The following is a 21,988-nucleotide window of genomic DNA, read 5'->3' on the forward strand; positions in this document are numbered from 1 at the left end:
TTCAAAATAAAAATGGTTTTGTAATGTAATTTTAGAAAAATAAAGTTTTTTTTAAAGCAGCTTTTTATTTGTCCCAAGGTGGGATGGTATGGGGATATACAAACTTTGGGGGTTCATAGAATTCTTCATCAGACACTATCAGTTCCAGGAATCTTGGAAGCTTGCAGACTCCTATCCCACTCTCAGCCTCTCCTGTAAAGCCAATGGTCTTAACCCCCAATGAATATTTCTCCTTTGGGGCAGCATATGCCTGTAAATTATCCCAAATTCTCCCTTTTAAAAAAGAAAGTCACGGGTCACTTGAGAGGCAACTTTCTCTTTCTTTATACATTTCTGCTTCCCAGCTTGGAAGGTTTCTGTGCTCAGCTTTGTAGCTTGCAAGTTAATGAGTCTGTGGGATGTGAACAAAAGGGTGGTTGCTGTTGTTTTTTTAGGCGAGCCTGCCTTCTTTTTGCACATCTCACCGGGGAGGGATAGCTTGTTAAGTGTTGCAAGATCTCTCAGAACTTATTCAGGGCCAGTTCCAGCTATTAGTGGGGGTCCCAGATGAAAATCTGTAGTACCCCCTCCAAACCTCTTCTCCACACACACCCCCCCGAAGTAAAAGAGACCTGACCCCCTCCAGTGAGATGTGTCCTCTCACCCAGTTCTTTCAACAGTCTCCTAAATGCCAGGGAAACGTTGGAGACAGTGGAGCGGGGGTTGAATTGGGTGGAGGTCATGACTTTGTCCCATCAGTTGCTCCTGAGCCCCAGCTGCTGCCCGTGCTTACTTATACTTTTCCATGTGGCTTCCAGAAAAAAGCAATTAACAGTCCTGCATCTTCCTAAAGCCCTTTCCTTGGATGCGTCGTTTTTCTCAAGTTGCACCTTCTCTTTTCAGCCTCTCAGACCCCAATTGGAACCAGGCCTTCAGCTGCGGGGGTGGTGGGGGATTCTTGCACCTTTGGCGACCTTCAAATGCCAGCAGGGGGAAAAAAAAGAGCGAGCGAGAGGATGCTGCCTCTGCTGCTCCCCAGGGCCTGGCATTGCATCGTGTTGCATAACCTTGAGCCGCCACCCTCCCTGCTGTTTTGGCACCGAGCCCTCCTTTTGCTGAATGGAGCAGAAAGGAATTCCATTCACAAAATGGAGGCGCACGAACTGTGCTCCAGGCTGGGGTGGTGGTGTCGGATTACACCGCTCCCGCTCTCCTTGCAGACGGCCCGACATCAGCTCGCAGGCTGGTAATAGGAGCCAAGCCTTGGCTTACTGCCCAGAGAAAGGCCTAGGCACACAGAGAAAGCAAGCATTTCCGAGCCTGGGGCGTCGAAGCGCCTGGTTGGAACGTGGATGTCTTTGGCTGCCAAGCAAAAAACAGCCCCCTCCTTCCTGCAGCCCTTAATTTCCACCCCTGGGGGCAGCCTTTAAAGGCCTTTCCTGCCCTGCCCTTTCTTCTCCAGTGAACCTTGCAAAAGTGCAGGCTGCTTGGAGGGAGGAGGGTTTGGGGCTACCCATGATCACTCCACTAACTTTTAAATATTTAAACCATGCATATATGAATTAATCTTTTATTTGCTTCCGTGTTTCATTGTTGAGATGATGTCTTTTCTAATGGGGGAGAGGAAAGGCTTGTGTGGGGTGAATAGAGCTTTTGCTCAGTGGGGCACGCTCTTGTATATTTCTGATGTTGTTTAAAGCATTTTTATCCCGCCCTTTAGTTGAAAAAGGCCGTTAGATCAGCTTACAAATATCAGTCATAAGAGAGCCCCTGTCCTGTCAAATATAAAAGAAAACGGGATTGAGAGGGAAGACTCCCCCCCCCCCAAATCCAGGCACTAGTTCTTAGTTTCATTTTGAATTTCTTTAAATATACTATTTAAATCACACTATAATTGCCCCTTATTAATTCTCCTGCTTCCAAAATAAAATAATTTCATAAAACTAGAGATTTATTCAACACAAAATTAATACAGCACACACGTTTAGTAAACAAAACTAAATCTGAGTCAAATAAATATGTGAACATGGATCTGAATTGATTTAGATTGGCCAGTTGTTTTCTGGAAAACCCACATTGCTGTGTCTGAAAGTGTAGTGTTCCTAATAGGAAAGAGATAGAACCACCTTATCCCTGCTACCATTCATTTTATTTTTAAATAATTTAGATCTCACTGTTTTTCTTTTTTAAAAAAATGTTTTTATGAGGCAGGGTACAAATGTAGAAATAGCAACAATAATAACATAAAAAATGTTTTCAAACCATTAAAACACTTTGGCATAAAAATCCAAAGGGCCAAAACCGTTCCCACAAACAGTAAAATCAGCCATAAATATTCTTACAGAGGCTTAAAGTTTTCAGAGTCTGTCTAAAATGGGAAAAAGAGGGGCTGGCCAATCTTCTCTGGAGAATCTTACAAATGTGGTGCCACCGCTTTTAGGATTTATGCCTCCAGAGGGAGGAGGCAAAATCCTGCCTACTCAATCCAGCGCTTTCATGTCTGCCTTATAGATGTCCCGAGCTGCCATTCGATGTATGTGAACATGGAGGGATTCCCAGGGCATTGCAACACTGATGGCACATTAGGTGAGATACCCCTTGTGGGTCTTTTCTTGTCAAGAGCCTGTGTCTCGTATTAGCTGCTTCTCGCTTCACACATACAAGTAACGCATGCACGGGGCTGCAGTCAGATTAGTGAAATGCAGGTTCGTACAGTCAGAAAAGACGCTGCTGTGGTACTTTGTTTTTGGTTGAGCTGCAATACATAACAAAGCAGTAAGAAAAATGAGCACTTACTGTGCATTGCACAGTTTTCCTTGCCCATGGGTCATAAAGGCCCACCCTTGCACACCTCATTATTTGGGTGATGAACAGGAAGCAGAGCCCACTTCCTTCCTCCCCGCTCTCCTGCAGTTGCTCACACCAAGGGAACATGTGTGACACTGGAAACTTTTATCGGGATGAATTGTTGCCATGTGATCAGTCCTAGCCAATCAAGAGCCTTGGGAGAAGCAGTTGTCACATGACCCATCTTAGTTAATGTAGAGTTCAGCCTTTCCTGATCTTTGGGTCCCCAGCGGTTGCTGGACTACAATTCCCATCATGCCTGACCATTGGTCATGCTGGGCTGGGGCTGATGGGAGTTGTAGTCCAATAACATCTGGGGATCCAAAAGTTGGGAAAGGCTAAACTTAGTCTACCATTGGGAAGAAGTTGTGGCGGCTAATCCTGGATAGTGATGGTGATGATTCTCTCAATTCCTCTCCAAAGGGAATGTTCAGGATTCCTGCTGCAGGTCAGATCCCTGACGTTTTCTTCTTTTCACAGGGTACAATTATGAGAAACAGATGAGGCCATTCGCTGATGATGTTTGCGTTGTCCCTGAGAAGTTTGAAGGTCAGAGATGCAATCGCACTGGGCTTTCAACTGCATCAGTGGCCATCCTGCTCTGCCTATAGGCCACCTATTTGAGCTAAGAAAACATTTTGCATGAATTCAGTATTCTCTTTAAAAAATCATAATAAAAGAAAATCTGAATTTGAACCAGACTGTCCAAATATTAGTTGCAGATTAAAATTCCTCCCCCACCATATGAAGAACCCAACATATTAACCAAATATATGGCCTGGATATATGTAGCAGTTAGATGTAGAGACCTTTTGGCATCTGAAAAAAAATGTTTTGGGGAGGAAGAAAATCAAATATTATCAAAACAGAGTACTGATCCTCATTAGTCATGCCCAAAGCTGAAATCCATCTCCCCACAACATCTGAAAAATTACGTGGATTAGAAATTCAAATGTTAAATCTGAAATCCAGATCATGAAAATATGGTGTGTGTGTTAAGGCTCTAACGACCCCACTGGTTTGGACCAAGAGCCTTGTCTCAAAAATGAAGAGTGTGGCCCTCCAGATGTTGTTGGACTCAGCTCCCATCAGCCCCAGTAAGCATGGCCAATGACCAAGTATGTTAGGAGTTGTAGTCTGGAGGGCCAAAGATCCCCCACACCTGGTGTATAGCATGTCTTTCCTTACCGCTGAAGGGAAAGTAAAACCTAGACATTAGAGTTCTAGACAGGGCTGAGTGCCAACATCTCCCTTCTCACCAATTTTTCATTCTAAAAAAAAAAGGAGGGGTGTGTGTCTTTGTTTTCATTATATTTGCTGTGCCTGACAGGGGACATCAAGCAAGAAGGGGGTGGATACCGTGAGGGCCCCCCTTATCAACGGCGGGGTTCTCTACAGCTTTGGCAGTTCCTGGTGGCTTTGCTGGATGACCCAAGCAATGCCCACTTTATTGCCTGGACAGGCCGAGGGATGGAGTTCAAACTCATTGAACCAGAGGAGGCGAGTCTGCCCTTTCTTCTTGTTTTCTTTCTTTTTTTAAAAGGATTTTTATACTTCCCATCAAGTTTAGATCCCAGTGTGATATACAATATCATTTTCTCTCCCTTCTTCCCCAAGTCATCCCTATTATTTATTTGTTTGTTTGTTTATTTGATTGATTGATTGATTGATATCCCACTCTTCCTCCCAGGAGAAGCCCAGGGCTGTATAAATGTACCACTGGCTGTTGCTAAAAAGAGAAGAGAACTCTGCAAATACTCAGAGACCACCTCTTCATCAGCCTAGCTATGTAGCTTGCAGGCCCTGAGAAAAACTAGGCCTCTCAAATCCATGCTTGAATGTGTTTTTGGAGGTTCCTCTACCTGGCTGCTTCACTTTTAGCCTAGCACTGACTCCTTCTCTTCTCTCCACCTTGCGTTGGCACGACTGCAGGTGGCACGGCTTTGGGGCATCCAGAAGAATCGTCCAGCCATGAACTATGACAAGCTGAGCCGCTCTCTTCGTTACTATTATGAAAAAGGCATTATGCAAAAGGTTGGTTTTGCATTTGGAAGGGAGGGGTGGCTTAGAGTGGGATTGCTACACTTGTGTGGTATGAGCATAGGAGGGATGGGAGCTTATGTGTTATGGAACAGTCAGACAGCCTAAGTCACAGCTAACCAATGTGGTGCCCTCTAGATACTGTTGATGTACAATTCCCATCTGCCCCAGGTGGCATGTGCAATGGCCAGGGCTGATGGGAGTTGTAGTCCAGCAAGATTAGCTACCCCTGACCTAGGCCACTTCCCATCTATAGGAGGATCCGTAGATTAGTGGCAGAGCACATGGCTTTGCACACAGAATGTCCAAGGTTCAAATCCCTGGCATCTTTTGTTTGTGTCTTGTCACTTCGGAGAGACCAATGAGGAAATTATTCGGAACAAAACAATGTCTGGCTTTCAGCAAGGCTGTGCATTTTGTGCCAAGAAAAATCTGTTTTCATAAGATTCCATACTTCGAATAGTTTGTTCTCTGTTTAGGCATGAAGATGGGCTAGGAGCTACGCAGAACCTTGAAACCCTGCCTCTTGACCACCAGCAATCAAGGCAGAAGCAAGGCAGCACCATGAAGACCACCAGGAACTGGTGTCTGAATGGTGTAGTGAGACTTTTTTTAAAAAAAGCACTGGCCCTATCCAAGGCTGGTGTCAGCACCTGCCATTGTTTGGCAGCTGCTAGGGCACCCTGATGGGGCCACTGCCTGCGTTGCTCCCCCTTATTTTTTTCCCTGACCCAACATTTCAGGCACCATCAAGCCGCTGGATGTAGCCACCATTTTCACTACCCACAGTGTTCCCAACGTAATGTTTCTGTGAGAGCATTGGGCAAAATTTAAAAGGGGGCTAGACCCAGGTGCCCACCACTGCTTGGAGTTCTGTGACTGCAGCCAGTGCATGCTGCCAGGAGGAAGCCTACCAGAGGATACTTTGCCCTGGGGGGATCTTAAATCTGGAGCTGGTCTTAGCAAGGTGGGGGCAGCATTTGAGCTCCGCATCAGGCAGCAAAATGTGTTGGGATGGTCCTGCTAGTGATCCTGCTCAGCTCTTGCTATTCAATGAGGCACTGCTCACACGCATCAGTTCTATCTTTTGCAGCTCTTGAGGACTAGAAAATTGCTTTCCGTACCAGCTTCTGTCCTTATGTAGCTTACTGCATAGAACACGCACACCCTTGGTTCTGGGGTCATCTGTGTGGGGTTATTTCCAAGAACCACCTGCTGTAGCGCTTGTGTTTTTTCTCCCCTCCCTCTCTTACAGGTGGCTGGTGAGCGTTACGTCTACAAGTTTGTTTGTGAGCCTGAAGCGCTGTTCTCCCTAGCCTTTCCCGACAATCAGCGCCCATCCCTGAAGGCAGAGTTTGAGTGGCATGTCAGTGAGGAAGACACTGTGCCTCTTTCCCACCTGGACGAGGGTGTTGCCTACTTGCAAGATCTGGGGGCGCAGCCTTATGGGAAAGGCTACACATACTAACTGGTGACAGAAGAGACTGATCAGATGTGGGCAAGTTGTATATATGAAGAGGTTTGTATGCAATCACCAACGTAGATTATTGCCTTGGCTCTCCTAAAGCAGAATCAGACTCTACAGTGAGCTGCCTTTTGAAGAGGGGCAGCATGGTCCAGTTTCTAGAGAGCCAGGCTCAGATCTGGATTCAAATTCCACCTTACCCATAGACTCGCTGGGTGAACTTTGGGCAAGCTGCTTTTCTTTCAGCCTCCATTCCCAAGGAGTAGCATCCTATCTCACAGGGATGTTGTGAGGACAGGTCAAATAAAGATTGTAAAGTGCTTTGTACATTGCTTTTTAAAAATGGTGATTAATAATGAGTATACTCGGATTGAACCTGGGAGTTGCAAGAGAGTTTAATTTGGAGTCTGCATATGCAAAAACAGCTTCTCAGTGGCTGAATGGCTATCTCTGCTTGGTTTACAGACTCTTTGAAGCAGTGGCACTGGGCCTACTGGAGCTGCAGCCAAACTGTTCTGGTTTTCTCCCCATCCTCCTCCCTTGCCAATTGTTATTTTTTATTTATTAGATTTATTAGTCGCTTGTTACCTGAAGATCTCCAAGCACCTTGCAACAATGTTAAAAACAAAACCAAATATATCACACTATAAAAACAAAACAATAGCACACCCCCATACAGCCACAGAAAACTTTGGCAGTATACAAAGAATACTTTGGCAGCAAAGATACTGTGGACACTTAAGCGTTGCAGTTTTACAATGAGTTAGCACCTAACTAAACTGATAAGTTTTTTTACTTTGGTTCATAAAGGGTCCCTGATGTCACAGTTGCTTCCGTGCTGGGAGAAAAGTGGTGTGACCCCAACCTGTTCTAGTTCTCTCCCGATCCTCCTCCACTGCAAAGACTTAAACACTGCGATTTCATTAATACTTAACACCTAAGTGTCTTATCTTGGTTCAGAAGGGGCTCCTGCCATCACAATTTCTAGTGTGGGTTCATGCCACAATAACGGTACATTACAGTACTCAGGAATAAACGCCACTGAATTCCATGGGGCCTGCTCCCTGGTAAGCATGTATAGGATTGCAGCCTAAATTGATTAGTCTGAAAGGTGCCACAGGGGACTGTTAACAAGGGACCCTATAAATTTCCAGACCTATGGGAAAACATTGTTATCCTTCCCCGGCTTATTCACTTCTATATCTTTTGTTCAGAATGTGGAAGGTGGAGAAATATTATGTGGACTAGAACCTGGGAGACCAGGGTTAAAAAAGCCGTGGAGCTCACTGTGTGACAGGCCAATCACTGTCACTTAGCCTAATCTACCTCACGGGGGTGTAGTGGGGATAACATGGGGAAAAGGAGATCCATGAATGCCACCTTGAACAACTTGGAGGAAAGATGGAATGATTTAAATGTAATACTGACAAATAAGGAAAAATAAAAATAAACAGTTACTCTAGCCTACCTGCCTCTGATTTTGAATTAGGGGAGGAGGGCAGCTTTGGAATCATGAAAAAAAGCCCAACCTAAACATCAAAGTCAAAAGAACCTGGGACACAACCAGGATATTCAGGCCTACAAACATTGAACTTTACATATAGATCTTCAGCAAATCCAGTGTGTGGCTGTCTGCGAAGAGGCTTGCCTGGGTGGGTGTATGTGACGCCCTTCCCTGGCTCTCCCTGTCAGGCTCCTACCTGCTCGTGGTTACTGCCTGTCTCTAGGCACCACCAGGGACTCCACCAGTCCGGACTGTCCTTTTTTATGGTTTCCCTCTCCACTCTAGGATAGATCTCAACAGATCCCCCTGCTAGGCAGCACCACCAGTCACGTCCTATAACCAGTATTCCTAGAGACTCTGCCTGAGTCTCCCTCAATTAGGTTACCTCTGTGACTGCGTGCTTAAGCTGTCCCAATCCCTTTGATTTACTCAGACTGCTTATAATTCTGGTTTGCTCTGAATACTTGTGGTGTTATATTCTTCCCTTCACCCGCTGCCACCATTTGCCACTCTTCAGCCTTGGTTATTTACCTCACCCTCCCTTCTGGTCTGTGAAACCCCAGCCAAGGATCAGGCCTCTGGTAAACCAAATTAAGTATTTATTAAATAACACAGAGAACAAGATTAACAAGATTTCTTTATAAGGCACATAAGCATATGGTTTTATCTAATACTAATCCGAACTCCACCCCCCTCCTTCTCCACGCTCTCCTGACAAACAACTCTCTCAAACCCACCAACGTCCACCTCACATCCACTTCACATCCACCCACATTTACCTGTCATACTTCCTTTTATACTGTCAGCCATTTTAAACATTCAGCCAATCATCCAGCATTCTACTGCCCATTCACTCCCCCTTCCTCTTTCATTCTACTTACCATGTATCTCCTATACAACCAGCACTTACCCTATTTACACTAATACAGGAACAGTTGCTCTAGCCTACCTGCCTCTGATTTTGAATTAGGGGAGGAGGGCAGCTTTGGAATCATGAAAAAAAGCCCAACCTAAACATCAAAGTCAAAAGAACCTGGGACACAACCAGGATATTCAGGCCTACAAACATTGAACTTTACATATAGATCTTCAGCAAATCCAGTGTGTGGCTGTCTGCGAAGAGGCTTGCCTGGGTGGGTGTACAAACGGTGCAATCCATGCTCCTATACTATATATAGGCTGTGCACACAGTTCTTATCTGACCTGGCCTACTTTTTGTAAAAAAAAATAAGTTTGCCAAAATGTGTTATAATCTTTTTAGCCTCACAATAACCCTGTAAAGTAGGTTCTAGTGCAATTTTAGCAAAACAACAAAAAGAACAGTTCTAGCCCCCTCCAAAGCTAACGGAGCAATCCAACTCAGGGGAAGCCGGTATAAGTTGTGCCGGAGCAAGAGAAGCTGGGGTAAAGTTCTGCTGCATCCAATTGCCATTCAGAAGCCTCTGGGTTGGCTGAACACCAGCTCAGCCAGGAGCTGTGTGCAGAGACCAGGAAGTAAAAGCCTGCTCTCCTAAATACCTCTACATGGGAGTAAGCCTTCTCCATTAACTTCTATTGCAATTATTTTCGTAGACTGACCTCTTCCCCGGTGTAACTTTTGCCTGGATGGGGACCTGCAGGAGCACTCCAAACATGAGTTGGATGTGGCCTAAGACCCCTCACCTTGGCCCCTCCCCCAACACGCCCCTTTTGGGGGCCTTGCGCTGGTTCAGCTTGCGCCACTCACAACTGAGCCAGCTAGGTTGTGGCTCAGTTGGCTGAAAGCCTTAAGCCAGCATAGCCCTGCTGAGCCGGGATCCAGCCAGTCAGCTAGAGATCCGCTGCATCCAACTCCCAGATTGCACCCTAACAAACTTATTATGGCTAGCCTTTAAAGTGCTACTGGACTGTTGTTTCATTTCTGCTGTAAACCGTGTCTAGTTTGCTACCCCTTTGATTGAAAATATACCCGAGTAGCTAACCCAGTATCATACAATGTGACTACGCCAGAGGAGGAATTTAAAATTGCGTCTCCAGCTCTTCTGGTGGGCTGTTTCCTTTTGGGTTTTTGGTAAAGGCGCTTGCCAGTTGGCTTACTGAGAAGGAAAATGTGCAGGCAATAAATAAAAGTGTGACACTGACTAATGGGCTTAACTTGAGCCGTGGAAGACGTGATTAAGGATTATGAACCTCAGAAATAAATCGTATGAGTGTGCACAGAGTGCACCTGCCTCCCCAATGAGGAATCTGCATTTAATGAGGCTGCTGTGGAATCATAACTTCAGCCTGAAACAGGAACTCTTCATTGACAGTCAGCCGCATGATACATGGAATCGCTGCTATTCTTTTATCAGAATGCCAAGAAACAATGGAAGCAAGTGGCTCTAGCACCAACAGAACTGCTTCTACCCACTGAAGCGTGATGTCTTCTCATCCTGCCCCTTTTCCACTGATGTGGCTAAGAACACCTTGCATGGTCTGAAGGCACTTGATGCAGAGGCCTTTCCGAAGCTCAGCAAGGCTGTGACTGGCAGCTGGACAGTCATCTGGCGGGTATGCTTTAACTTGGATTCCTGCATTGAGCAGGGGGTTGGATTCAATGGATCTATGGGCCCCTTCCAACTCTACGATTCTATGATTCTAGTCTAATATTAAAGGAATCCAATCAGTGTTTTATGTGTTCCAGTTCACCAGAGACTAGAGCAGTTTCAGTCCAGGTTTTACAAAAAAAACTTACCCTTGAGGTAGTTGAGGAAGTGGATTTCTGGGGGGCTTTTTTCACGCCGAATGTGTGTTCCAGTTTGTTCTAAATAAAATGGGTGCTCTTTGTGTGAAGAGTACATATTACAGTCCCCACACAGTATTGTTCTGCACTCAGTCTCCTCGCATCAAAATTGGCAACAGCACTCAGCACACTCGCACAGTAAATAATCCCAAGTCAAATCAAGCTGTAAGCACACACACACCCTTCTTTACATAGTATTCCTGTTTCAGAGCTTTAGCCTTTAAACTACCATTCCCATTGTGTGTCTGTATCAACATGTGGCCAGACTCGCAGCTCATTGCTGGTCAAAAATAAATGTGTCTCAGTAAGCCTTTGGCTGTGCCATGAAATTCATGACTGGGTACATCTTTCGAATTGCCATAAAATGAGACTAAACTGAGGGTGTTTGGTTGCAGTGCCCTGCAAGCAGGCGATTTCTGAATAGGAATTGATTGCCAGGATGTGTGCATGTTTGTTGTGGAGGAGCCCAATGGCTTTCATTGCAGAACCAGGAAATTCCCTTTTTTTATTCAGAATTTTTGTATTGGCATTATTATATACAAAAAAAAAGACTTGTCTGAGAAGGAGATATAAAAATGAAGAGAGGTGTTTCAACAAGCTGGATGGCAGACGTAATAGCAGACGCCTCCAAGTTCTGAAGAGACTGAGGAGGAGCAATGCCCGGGGTCAAGGCAGGTGGGTTGTAAAGGTAACAGTGGCCTACCCTTCTTTGCGATGTCTATTTCTGCTGAGTGCCTAATGTGGGAGTTAGAAGAGGGAGAGAGACAGAGAGGATCTGTGTGTTGGAGAGGAAGATCTATCATTTATGTTTATTTTGTTATTTATATTCTGCTTGTTTATATTTTTTGTCAGTTTTGTTATTTATCATTTATTTTTATCTTTATATTTTTGTTTGCATATGTTTTTGTTTATTTTTCATTTTTTTATATCTTGTTTGTTCCTATTTCATATATTTATTTGTTTTGGATGGCTATGCAGCCTTAGGCTTAGAGATTGGAGGCTAGGATGGCTTAGGTGGGTATTTAGGTGGGTATTTCCAGAGACATGCTTCATCATGTTAAAAACATGAGTAAGATTTCTTCTGGGCCAAGAGCCTAGGGTCCCCCACATAGCTTTGGCCCCCTTGGAGGTTGCTAGGCCAGTTGTTCCGCAGCTTTGCCGATTCCTGCCTCCATCACCTACTGAGGTAGAGAGAGACAAGTAGGACTCTCCCTCTGTTTGGGTATATCTACACAAGACATGTGGCCAGGGGTGTAATCATCCTGTCTGTGTCTGCATAAAACACACACACATAAAAAGAGCCCTTTTGCTGAATCAGAGCAAAGGCCCACTTAGTCCAATGGCCAACCAGATGTTTCCAGGAAGCCCATAAGCAATAGCTCACTCACACTGCTTGCCCTCTAGCAGGTGGAATTCTGTGGTAAACTGCCTCAACCTGGAGGTTCTATACAGCTATTATTAATAGCCATAGACAGACTTCTTTGCCTTGCCTCCATGAATTTGTGTAATCCCCTTTCCAACCCCCCAGGCTAGTGTCCTTGTCACATCCTGTGCCTGTGAATTCCATAAATTCACGCCACGCTACATGATAGAAGCCCTTTCCGTGGTCTATGCTGAATCTTCCCCGTCGGTGTTGGATGACCCAAAGTTCTAGTATTAGAGGAAAGAAACTCCCCCCCTTCATCCACTTTCTCTCCAAGCCCTTGATCATCTTGGCTGCCTCTTTCCTGCTCCTGTCCCAGCTGTTAGGAAGTCCTACAATTCAATTAGCTGCAAAGGTAATACATGAATTTGTAGAGCAACTTCTGCCATTAGGAAGCGTGAATTATATTAGGCCACCCACATTTCTGTTCTGGCAGTTCTACAGTGATTCCACGTCTTCTCCAGACACCCCCCCCATGACAACATTTCTGGTATTTCTTGTTACAGGCCTCTGTCTCACCTTCACTCCCCCCTCCCCATCTGTTCTAGCTTCAGGCAATTTGTGGAGCTTCATAAGGAGGAAGAGCAATAAAGGGGCCCCTTGAAGGAAGCCAGGCCAGGCGAGCAGGTGGCCTATTTGGGGGGGGATAGTTTAGGATGGGGTACAGGGTACAGGGTGGGGACAGCTAGTGCTCATGTATCTTAGGGTTGCCAGGCTCAGGGCCTGAGAATGATTCTATCTTTAAGAGAAGAGAAAATTCAGCCAAGTGCAGGTTTTCTTGCAACACTATAATGGGAAAAACCACAAGGTGAAATTCTTTTTCCCTGCATATAACAACTTGCAGTAGTCTATCCTAGAGGTTACTAGGTCATAGATAACAAAAGTTAGGCTATCTCTGTCCAGATAGGGGCATAGCTGGGCCACCAGTCAAAGCAGATGGAAGGCACTTCATACCACCAAGACAACAATAATGGATCCAGAACTACCCCCAAGCTATGTACCTGCTCCTTCAGAGGGAATGTAACCCCTTTCCAGAATAGACCACGACATCCCATCCATTTGGTCTAGGGAACTAACAGTGCCTCAGTCTTGTCTGGATTAAGCTTCAGTTTATTGACTCTCATCCATTAAATTACCAAGGAAAGACATCAGCGTGTGTAGTCTTCCCAACAACCCTGTGAGGTAGGATTCCTGATTGGAAACCAGGGCAGCTCATAACAAGGAATGATGATGATGTACTGCCTTCAAGTCAATCCCGACTTATGGTGACCCCATGAATAGGGTTTTCATGGTAAGTGGTATTCAGAGGGGGTTTACCATTGCCTCCCTCTGAGGCTGAGAGGCAGTGACTGGCCCAAGGTCACCCAGTGAGCTTCATGGCTGTGTGGGGATTCGAACCCTGGTCTCCCAGGTCGCAGTCCAACACCTTAACCATTACACCACACTGGCTCTCATAACAAGGAATAAATCCCTTTAAAATCCAATAGCCATAACAAGTATAAACAGTTGCAAAACAGCTTGAAGTGGCATGATTCTGAATTTTGGGTTGGGTGAGTGTTCCTTATCACTTGAGGCTGCAGTTCTGTGCACACTTCCCTGTTTGAGTAAGTCCCATTGAATGCATTGGGATTTGCTTCTGAGTAAACAGTCATAGGATTGCACTATAAATATCTTTATGGGTTGTGTAAATAAGAAACAACTTTGACAGTCATGCTTATATAAATATATCTTCATGCTATGTCCCAATAAGTATTTGATTTCACACTGTATTTGTACATTATTACTTCCTCTACACTTTAAGTGTGCCCTTCCTTGGGGTGGTCATGGTTCCATCCTGAGGGGCAAATTAGGCTGAGAGATGGTGAGTAGCCCATGGTCACCCAGTAAACTTTATAGCTCATTTCCATTTTAAAAAATTAATTAAAATGATTTACATGCAGGCAATATTCATTAAGTAGATTCACACAATGCATTTAAAGCACATCCAATTCGCCTTTAAAGTGCATGATTTCCCCTACTAAAGAATCCTGGGAAGTATAGTTTCCCCCTCATAGTTATTGTTCCCACTACCTTTAACAAACTTCAGTTCCCATGATTCTGTAGTGGGATTCATGTGCTTCAAATGTGTGTTTAATGTGCTTTAAATGAATGATGTGGATCTGCCCTAGGTATGCTGTGCATTCATTAGTGAATTGAAAAGAACAAATTTAAAAGATACTTTTTTAAGCAGGGAAAGGGCTGTAGCTCAGTGGCAGGTCATATGCTTTGCATGCAAAGGTCCAAAGTTCAATTTCTGGAAAAGACTATTGCCTGTAATCCTGGAGAGCCAATGCTAGTCCATGTTATCAGGACTGAGCTAGATGTTACCAAATGGCCTGAGTCGGTATAAGGTAGATTCCTTTGTTCTGAAATGTGGAAAGAGACCCAAGGGCCACAGTGACTCCAACATTTATTTATTTTTACATCTTGTGTGTGTGTGTGTGTTTATTTACAACATTTATATACCGCTTTATTGTAAAAAGTCTCAAAGTGGTTTATAGAAGGAATTAAAACAATAAAATTATTGGCAAAAACAGTTAAAGAGGTATTTAAAAACATTCAAAATAATAAAACCAACAATGAGCTAAAAACAGATAAAAGACACAATAGCTTCTACATGCCTGGGTAGGCTTGCCTAAACAAGAATGTTTTTAGCGGGTGCTGAAAAGAGTTCAATGAAGGTGTCTGCCTAATGTCAATAGGCAAGGAGTTCCAAAGCATAGGTGATGCCACACTAAAAGATTCATTTCTTACAAGAGCAGAACAAGTACTATGTGGCACCCATAACATGGAAAGCACACCTTGAACTTGGCCTGGTAGAAATCGGCAACCAGTGCAGAGGTATTATGTGCTGATAGGGTATCACTCTTGTCAGCAATTGTGCCACAGCATTCTACAGTAACTGCAGCCCCTGGGTCAGATTGTGCTGCATGGGGACTTCTGTGACCTTGGCTGACTGGCTGCCAGGATTTTTTTAGTTGTGGTTTTCGGTTAGGAATCCTGACTGGTTGTGTGATGCTGAGTTTTCTGCCTTACTCACAGGAATTTTGTTGTGGTTGGTATGGTATTGCATTTAGGAAACCATCACTGTCTTTTGTTTTTCTTTTTCTTTTTCTGTTTGCATTTCATTTATCTTTAACCTCACTCCCTTACAGCCATAGAAGCAACAACAGTGGTTCCATGCGCTCAGCTCAACCCCCTTAAACCCACTGATGATGCATCTTGTTGGTTGCATGATGGTTTGTTTCTTGCCCGACAGTGGTAAAAGAGAATTCACATACTGGGAAGTGTGGCTTCAATTTATTGTTCCCAATCTTTGCAGAGGATCCCTAGTCAAGCTTTACCAACAGCACACTCCAACCATATCTACTCAGAAGTAAGTCCTATTGAGTTCTATGGGGCTTAGTAGAATTGCAGCTCTTCAGGGGCATCCATCTTTATTCCTGAGTGCTCCCATCTAACATCTCCACAACACTAGGCTTTCTTCCTACAGTGGCCTTCTGGTGACTGGGCTGGCCTGAGGGCACTTAAACCCTTCTTGCTAGAAGCAAGTAGGCTAAATTAAATGTTCCCTACCCAGGCGGTATCTTTTAGCTAAGATTTCTGTCTTAATTTCCAATCAGAGAAATGTTTTTATTTGAATTGTATGCTCCAAGCAACTATTGTTGATGCTTAAGATATCATGCTTAATGACATCACTAGGGCCTGCCCCTGTGACATCACTTGGGTCCATCTCTATGACATCACTACAGCCCATCCCCATGACATCACTAGGGCCCACCCCTGAAATCTCAGGTTTGGGATGCTTCTTACCTGGCAACCCTAATCCAGAGAAAATCCTCATTGAAGATTTAGAAGATTATGATAACAAGATCTGAATACCCCAGACTAGGTCCATATATTTGTTTGGCAGCAAATGTGGATTATATGGAGATTTTGTGGTTCACTGCATTACTTCCTTCTCATGCCATGTGGTGACTTAATTTCATTGATTTGGATGACTTTTGAAACTGGTATTCCAGACTGTTTTTCTGTTAAACTTTTATTGCTCAGAACTTGAAGAGCAGTAAATGATCCTGTCTGAATTGGTTTGCTTAGGCTTAGCTTCTGAAGTTTCCGGTTTTTTATTTTAGTATAAAAAATGGATTTTGGCTGGAAACGGGTTACTAAAAATTTAATCATTTATAAAATTATTCTCTATATGTCTAACACATTCCATTGTGTGTGCACGCGCATGTGTGTGCATATGTGCGTGTCAAATGACTATTCCCGCTATGGTCTGAAGGCACATGAGGCCAGCAGGTCTGGTCAGTGCCTGGATGGGAGACTGCTTGGGAACCATATGTAAGGTGTCTTGGGTTTCTATCATGAAAAGAAAGGCGGAGTATAAATGTAATAAATAAATAATAATATGCAAGGCAACTGCCTGATTTAGCAAATAAACTGCATGGCAAACAAATGTAGATTATTTAAGCCAAGCTAAGGAAAGCAAAAGGAAATAAAAACCATGAGGAATAAAATAATTAAAATGTCCCCTTAGTACAGAAGTGTGAGTGGGGGTGGAGTTGGTGTCTCCTTTCTGGTCATTTGGTTGTTGTAGGACAGAAGATCAAGGGACTCTTGATTTCTTTTTTTTCTTTTTTTTATATAGTTTTTATTCAAATTTTTCCAAAAAACAAACAAAACAAAGTAAGAAAAAACATAACAATACTACAACAAAAAATAAAAATAAAATGGTTGACTTCCGATTTGTCACAGATCAGCTATAAGTATATAATATACATCAAACCTGTCCCTTAATATGTACATACAGAATCCCTTTTCTCCATAAGCTGTCTTAATTAATCATCAAATCCCAGTATCATCATTTTATTTTGATCTTTCGACAAAAAGTCTAAGAGAGGCTTCCAATCCTTAAGGAATGTATCTGTCGATTTTTCTCTAAGTAAACACGTCAATTTATCCATTTCTACTAAGTCCATTAATTTCAGTAGCCATTCTTCCATTGTTGGTATTGATTCCATTTTCCACTTTTGTGCATATAATAATCTTGCTGCCGTAATCATATATAATAATATTCTTCCATATTTCTTTTCTATTTGTTTATCCATAAAACCCAGTAAAAAAAATTCTGGTTTTGACTGAATATTTATCTTTAAAATTTTTTGCATCTTCCTACCTATCTGTGCCCAGAATAATTTCGCCTTTTTACATGACCACCACATATGATAAAAAGATCCTTCTTGTTGTTTACATTTCCAACAAACATTAGAGACATTACTATACATTTTTGACAGCTTTTCTGGAGTCATGTACCAACGGTACATCATTTTATAAAATTTTTCTTTAAGATTATAACATAATGTAAATTTCAAGCCTTTTTTCCACATATTTTCCCATTGATCCATTTGTATGTTATGACCAAAATTTTTTGCCCACTTTACCATGCACTCTTTTACTTGTTCTTCCTCCATATCCATTTTCAATAAAAGTTTATACATTTTTGCAATTATGTTTTCATCATTTGTATACAAACCTATTTCAAAATCAGATTTACTTATTTCAAACCCATACATTTTCTTGTCCATTTTATATCTTTCTAACAATTGTAAATAGGCAAACCAATGAAAACTATATCCTTCCTTTATCAATTGTTCTCTCTCTTTCATTGTGTATTCTCCATGTACATTTTCTAATAGTTCTTGATAAGTTAACCATTTCTCTTTTCCAGACATTTCTCTTCTATAAAACGCTTCTTGACTTGAGACACATAATGGTATTTTCGAATAAAACCTTGGTTTGTATCTATTCCATATTTTCAACAGAGAACGTCTTATAAAATGATTGTTAAAGTCTACGTTTACTTTTACTTTGTCATACCATAGATATCCATGCCATCCCCACTTCAGATTGTGGCCCTCCAAATCCAATAGTCTTTTATTCCTCAATAAGATCCATTCCTTTATCCAGACTAAACAGCAGGCAGCAAAATAAAGTCTCAAATTTGGTAATCCCAGTCCTCCTCTTTCTTTAGCGTCTTGAAGTAATTTAAATTTAACTCTTGGTTTTTTTCCTTGCCATACAAATTTAGAAATATCTTTTTGCCATTGTTTAAAAGGTAAATCAGAGGATATTACAGGTATTGTTTGAAACAAAAACATCATTCTCGGTAATACATTCATTTTTATCACAGATATTCTACCCATTAATGACAGTTGTAGTTTATCCCATCTTAGCAAGTCTTTCTTAATCTCTGTCCATAATTTTTTGTAATTATTATGAAACAGCTTTGAGTTTTTATTTGTCATGATGATGCCTAAATATTTCAACTTTTTTTCTATTGTAAAATCTGTCTTGTCCATTAACTCTTTCTGTTCCCTTAAAGTTAAATTTTTCACCAACATCTTTGTTTTTTGATTGTTGATCTTAAATCCTGCTAACGGTCCAAATTCTTTTAATTTGTCCATCAATATATGAATTCCTTCCAAAGGGTTTTCTAGTACAATTATCAAATCATCAGCAAATGCTCTCAATTTATATTCTTCTTTTTTTATTTTTAATCCCGAAATCCTTTTATCTTGCCTTATATCTCTAAGCAGCACTTCTAAAACCAGAATAAATAAAAGGGGAGATAATGGACATCCCTGTCTTGTACCCTTTTGTATTTCACATGAATCCGTTAAGTCTCCATTAACAATTATCTGGGCCTTCTGTGATGTATAAATCGATCTGATCCATTTTATAAAGTTGTCTCCAAAATCCATTTGCTCCAAAACCTGGAACATAAATTTCCAATTCAAATTATCAAATGCTTTTTCAGCATCTAAAAAAATCAAAGCTGCTTGTTTATCATTTCGTTGTTCTAAATATTCCAACACATTCAAAACATTCCTGACGTTGTCACGTAATTGTCTTTTAGGTAAAAACCCTGATTGATCTTCCTGAATAAATTGTTGCAATATTATTTTCAATCTTTCAGCCAAAATCATTGTAAAAATTTTATAGTCATTATTCAGTAGAGATATTGGCCGATAATTTTTTGTTTTAGTTAAATCTTGGTCCTCTTTAGGTATTAATGTTATATTAGCATTTTTCCAACTATCCGGTATCTTTCCCTCTTGCAAAATAGAATTCATTGTAGACTGTAAGGGTAGCAAGAGTTCTTCCTCCAAACATTTATAATACATTGCAGATAGCCCATCTGGTCCTGGCGCCTTTCCTAATTTAATTTTATTTATAGCTTCAGATATCTCTCTTGACGTAATAGGGCCATTAATAACTTGTCTCTGAAAATCTGTAATTTTCGGCAAATTCTGTTTAGATAAATACTCTTCTATTTTTTCAGATGGAATTTCTTGACACTTATACAATGTTGAGTAATATTGATGAAAAATCTTTTTGATTTTTACATTATCTGTCAGCGTCTCATCTCCTTCTTGTATCTTTAAAATAATATTTTTTTGACGTTCTTTTCTTAATTTATATGCTAACCATTTCCCAGGTTTATTTGCAAATTCAAAAGTCCTTTGTTTAGCAAAATTTAATTTCCTTTCAATTTCTCTAACTGTCAACATTGATACTTGCTTCTGTAACATTTTAATTTGATTTACAATAGAAACTTTAGCTGGATTCTTTTTCAATTCTTCCTCTTTTTGTTTTATTTCTTCCAAAATTAATTGCATTTTCTGTTGTTTCTTTTTTTTTAATTCAGAATTACATTTAATAAAGTATCCCCTCATAAATGCCTTACTAGTATCCCAAACAATATTTTCACTTGTTCCTTTATATAAATTATATTCAAAGAACTCCTTTAATTTCTTCTTACATTCTTGTACTACTTTATCATTCTGTAATAAAGATTCATTTAGTCTCCATCTAAATCCAAGATTTTTTTTTTTTAAAGTTAATATCACAGGATTGTGGTCCGAAAAAGTTTTTGGTAATATATCCATTTTAAAAATATCCTTCGCTAAAATTTTTGACATCCAAATCATATCAATCCTCGAAAATGTTTTATGTCTTTCTGAAAAATAAGTAAATTCCTTTGCATTATCATTTATATATCTCCAGGTATCCACCAATTCTAAATGTTCCATGAGTTCAAAACAAATCTTCGGTAATTTACCTTGTGTCTCTTTGATATTTTTTTCAGAAAGCCTATCAATTTTTGGTGAGATTACCCCATTCCAGTCACCCATGACACACCAATGCTCATATGAAAACTCTGACAATTTTTCCATAAGTCCTGTATAAAACCTTGTTTTATCTTCATTGGGGGCATAAATACCCACTATCAAAATGTTTGTACCTTGTAAAGTAATTTCAACCCCCACAAATCTACCACTATCGTCCAATAATACCAATTTAGGAAGCAATTATGGGTTAATATAGAGAACAACTCCATTTTTTTTTTTTGGTCCAGCTGAAATAAATTCTTCACCCAAATTTTTACAAATCAAATATTTGGAATCTTTCTTCTGAATATGAGTTTCTTGTAGACAAATTATATCCAATTTTAATTTTTTCAAATAATGAAACACTTTCTTTCTCTTCTGCGCCGTGTTGGCTCCATTTATATTCCAAGTTAGGTATTTGTAATCCATCATTAAGCGTGTATTTTAAAATTTGCCTGATGCTCCTTTTGATCCATCATCTTCCTTCCCCTCCTCTGCATATCCTTGTTGACTTTGTTTCCCAGGAACTATATCCATATCTTTGAGTTTATCTTCTTCCATATCTTTTGAAGCTTTTCTCAAGAAGTCCCTTGCTTTTTGAACAGTATTCAGTCTGTATTTCTGTTGTCTGAATGTAAAAATCACTCCTTCTGGAACGTCCCACCTAAATTGAATTTTGCATTGCTTAAGTTTTTCTGTAAGGAAAGCATATTCTTTTCTCTTACGTAAAAGTCTAATAGGAATTTCCTTCATCACCAGTATTTCCTTACCATCAATTTTAAAGGTATATTTAAAGTGTTGCTGTAAAACCATATCTCTGGTCGTCTTCTTTACGAAATAAACAAGCACATCTCTTGGAATTTTTTTCATTGTTGCATATCTGGAGTTAATTCTATAAACTTTGTCTATTTCAAATTCCATCCTATCTTCATTCAAGTCCAGAAATTTTACTAAAGCATTAACAATTTTATCTCTAATGTCTTCACCTGTTTCCTCAGGGATTGCACGGAATCTCAAACAATGCTCTTTATTTCTCATTTCAGTCACAGCTAAATAGCCATGCAGGTCTTTAAGTGCCAAATAGTCCAAATTTTTTTCTAGTTCCAGATTTAGTATATCTGTTCTATTCTCCAAGGTTTGTACCTTTTCTTTAGTATTTTTTGCATCTTCCTTTATTTGCCCAATTGTCCCTTTAATCTCATCCACTTGTGTTTTAATATAGTCTTTTATATCTGTCAATTCAGTTTTCATTTCCTGTTTCATTTCCTGTTTTATAGCATTAATCCCTTCCATTATTTTTTGAAACATTTCTGGGGGTATATCCTCTTCCTGTGTATCAATAGAACCTCTTCGCCCCTGGGCCTTGGTTGTTTTTTTAGTTGTCATTTTCAAAAAGAGGCCTTTAATTTCTAATATTAATCACTGTTTCAGAACCTAAGGGCAGTCTATTTCTTTTCTTTTTTTCCCTCCACCAAAAAGAAGAGTTAATATTCCAGGCCTATTATTGAAATCCAGCCAGCACAACACAGTCCTTATCTACTTCCAAGAATGCAAAACAATTCTGGTTGCCAAGACTAAACAATTAGTAGCATATACGAGCAGCGGATTCATCCAACAAGAAATAGTCCAAAGAGAAAAATAGTCCAAAATATAATAATTACCTCTCATCCGTTTTTAAACTTTAAAAGTCCAAATTCAAGCCAGCTTTTTGTCGTAAAAAAAGTATATAAGTTGTTTATATTTTCTTTCTTCC

The 21,988-nt window shown here is 40.9% G+C and overlaps 1 protein-coding gene across 3 annotated transcripts in view; it reads left to right on the top strand.

The window, feature by feature from the left end:
* ETV4 (ETS variant transcription factor 4) overlaps nucleotides 1-7,731 on the top strand; it is a 41,990-nt gene extending 34,259 nt beyond the window's left edge. The window contains exons 9-13 of one of the 3 annotated variants that reach the window (XM_061589690.1): nucleotides 2,491-2,565; nucleotides 3,307-3,375; nucleotides 4,157-4,326; nucleotides 4,759-4,860; nucleotides 6,122-7,731. In XM_061589690.1, the coding sequence (XP_061445674.1) occupies nucleotides 2,491-2,565; nucleotides 3,307-3,375; nucleotides 4,157-4,326; nucleotides 4,759-4,860; nucleotides 6,122-6,334 (629 nt within the window). In that variant the 3' untranslated portion in view covers nucleotides 6,335-7,731. The remainder of the gene's footprint in view (nucleotides 1-2,490; nucleotides 2,566-3,306; nucleotides 3,376-4,156; nucleotides 4,327-4,758; nucleotides 4,861-6,121) is intronic. The other 2 variants (XM_061589689.1, XM_061589691.1) reach the window with 2 other exon arrangements.
* The last annotated feature ends 14,257 nt before the right edge of the window (nucleotides 7,732-21,988 follow it).

The sequence above is a fragment of the Rhineura floridana genome, chromosome 11 (assembly GCF_030035675.1).
Source record: "Rhineura floridana isolate rRhiFlo1 chromosome 11, rRhiFlo1.hap2, whole genome shotgun sequence".
In the NCBI taxonomy this organism is placed as follows: domain Eukaryota; kingdom Metazoa; phylum Chordata; class Lepidosauria; order Squamata; family Rhineuridae; genus Rhineura; species Rhineura floridana.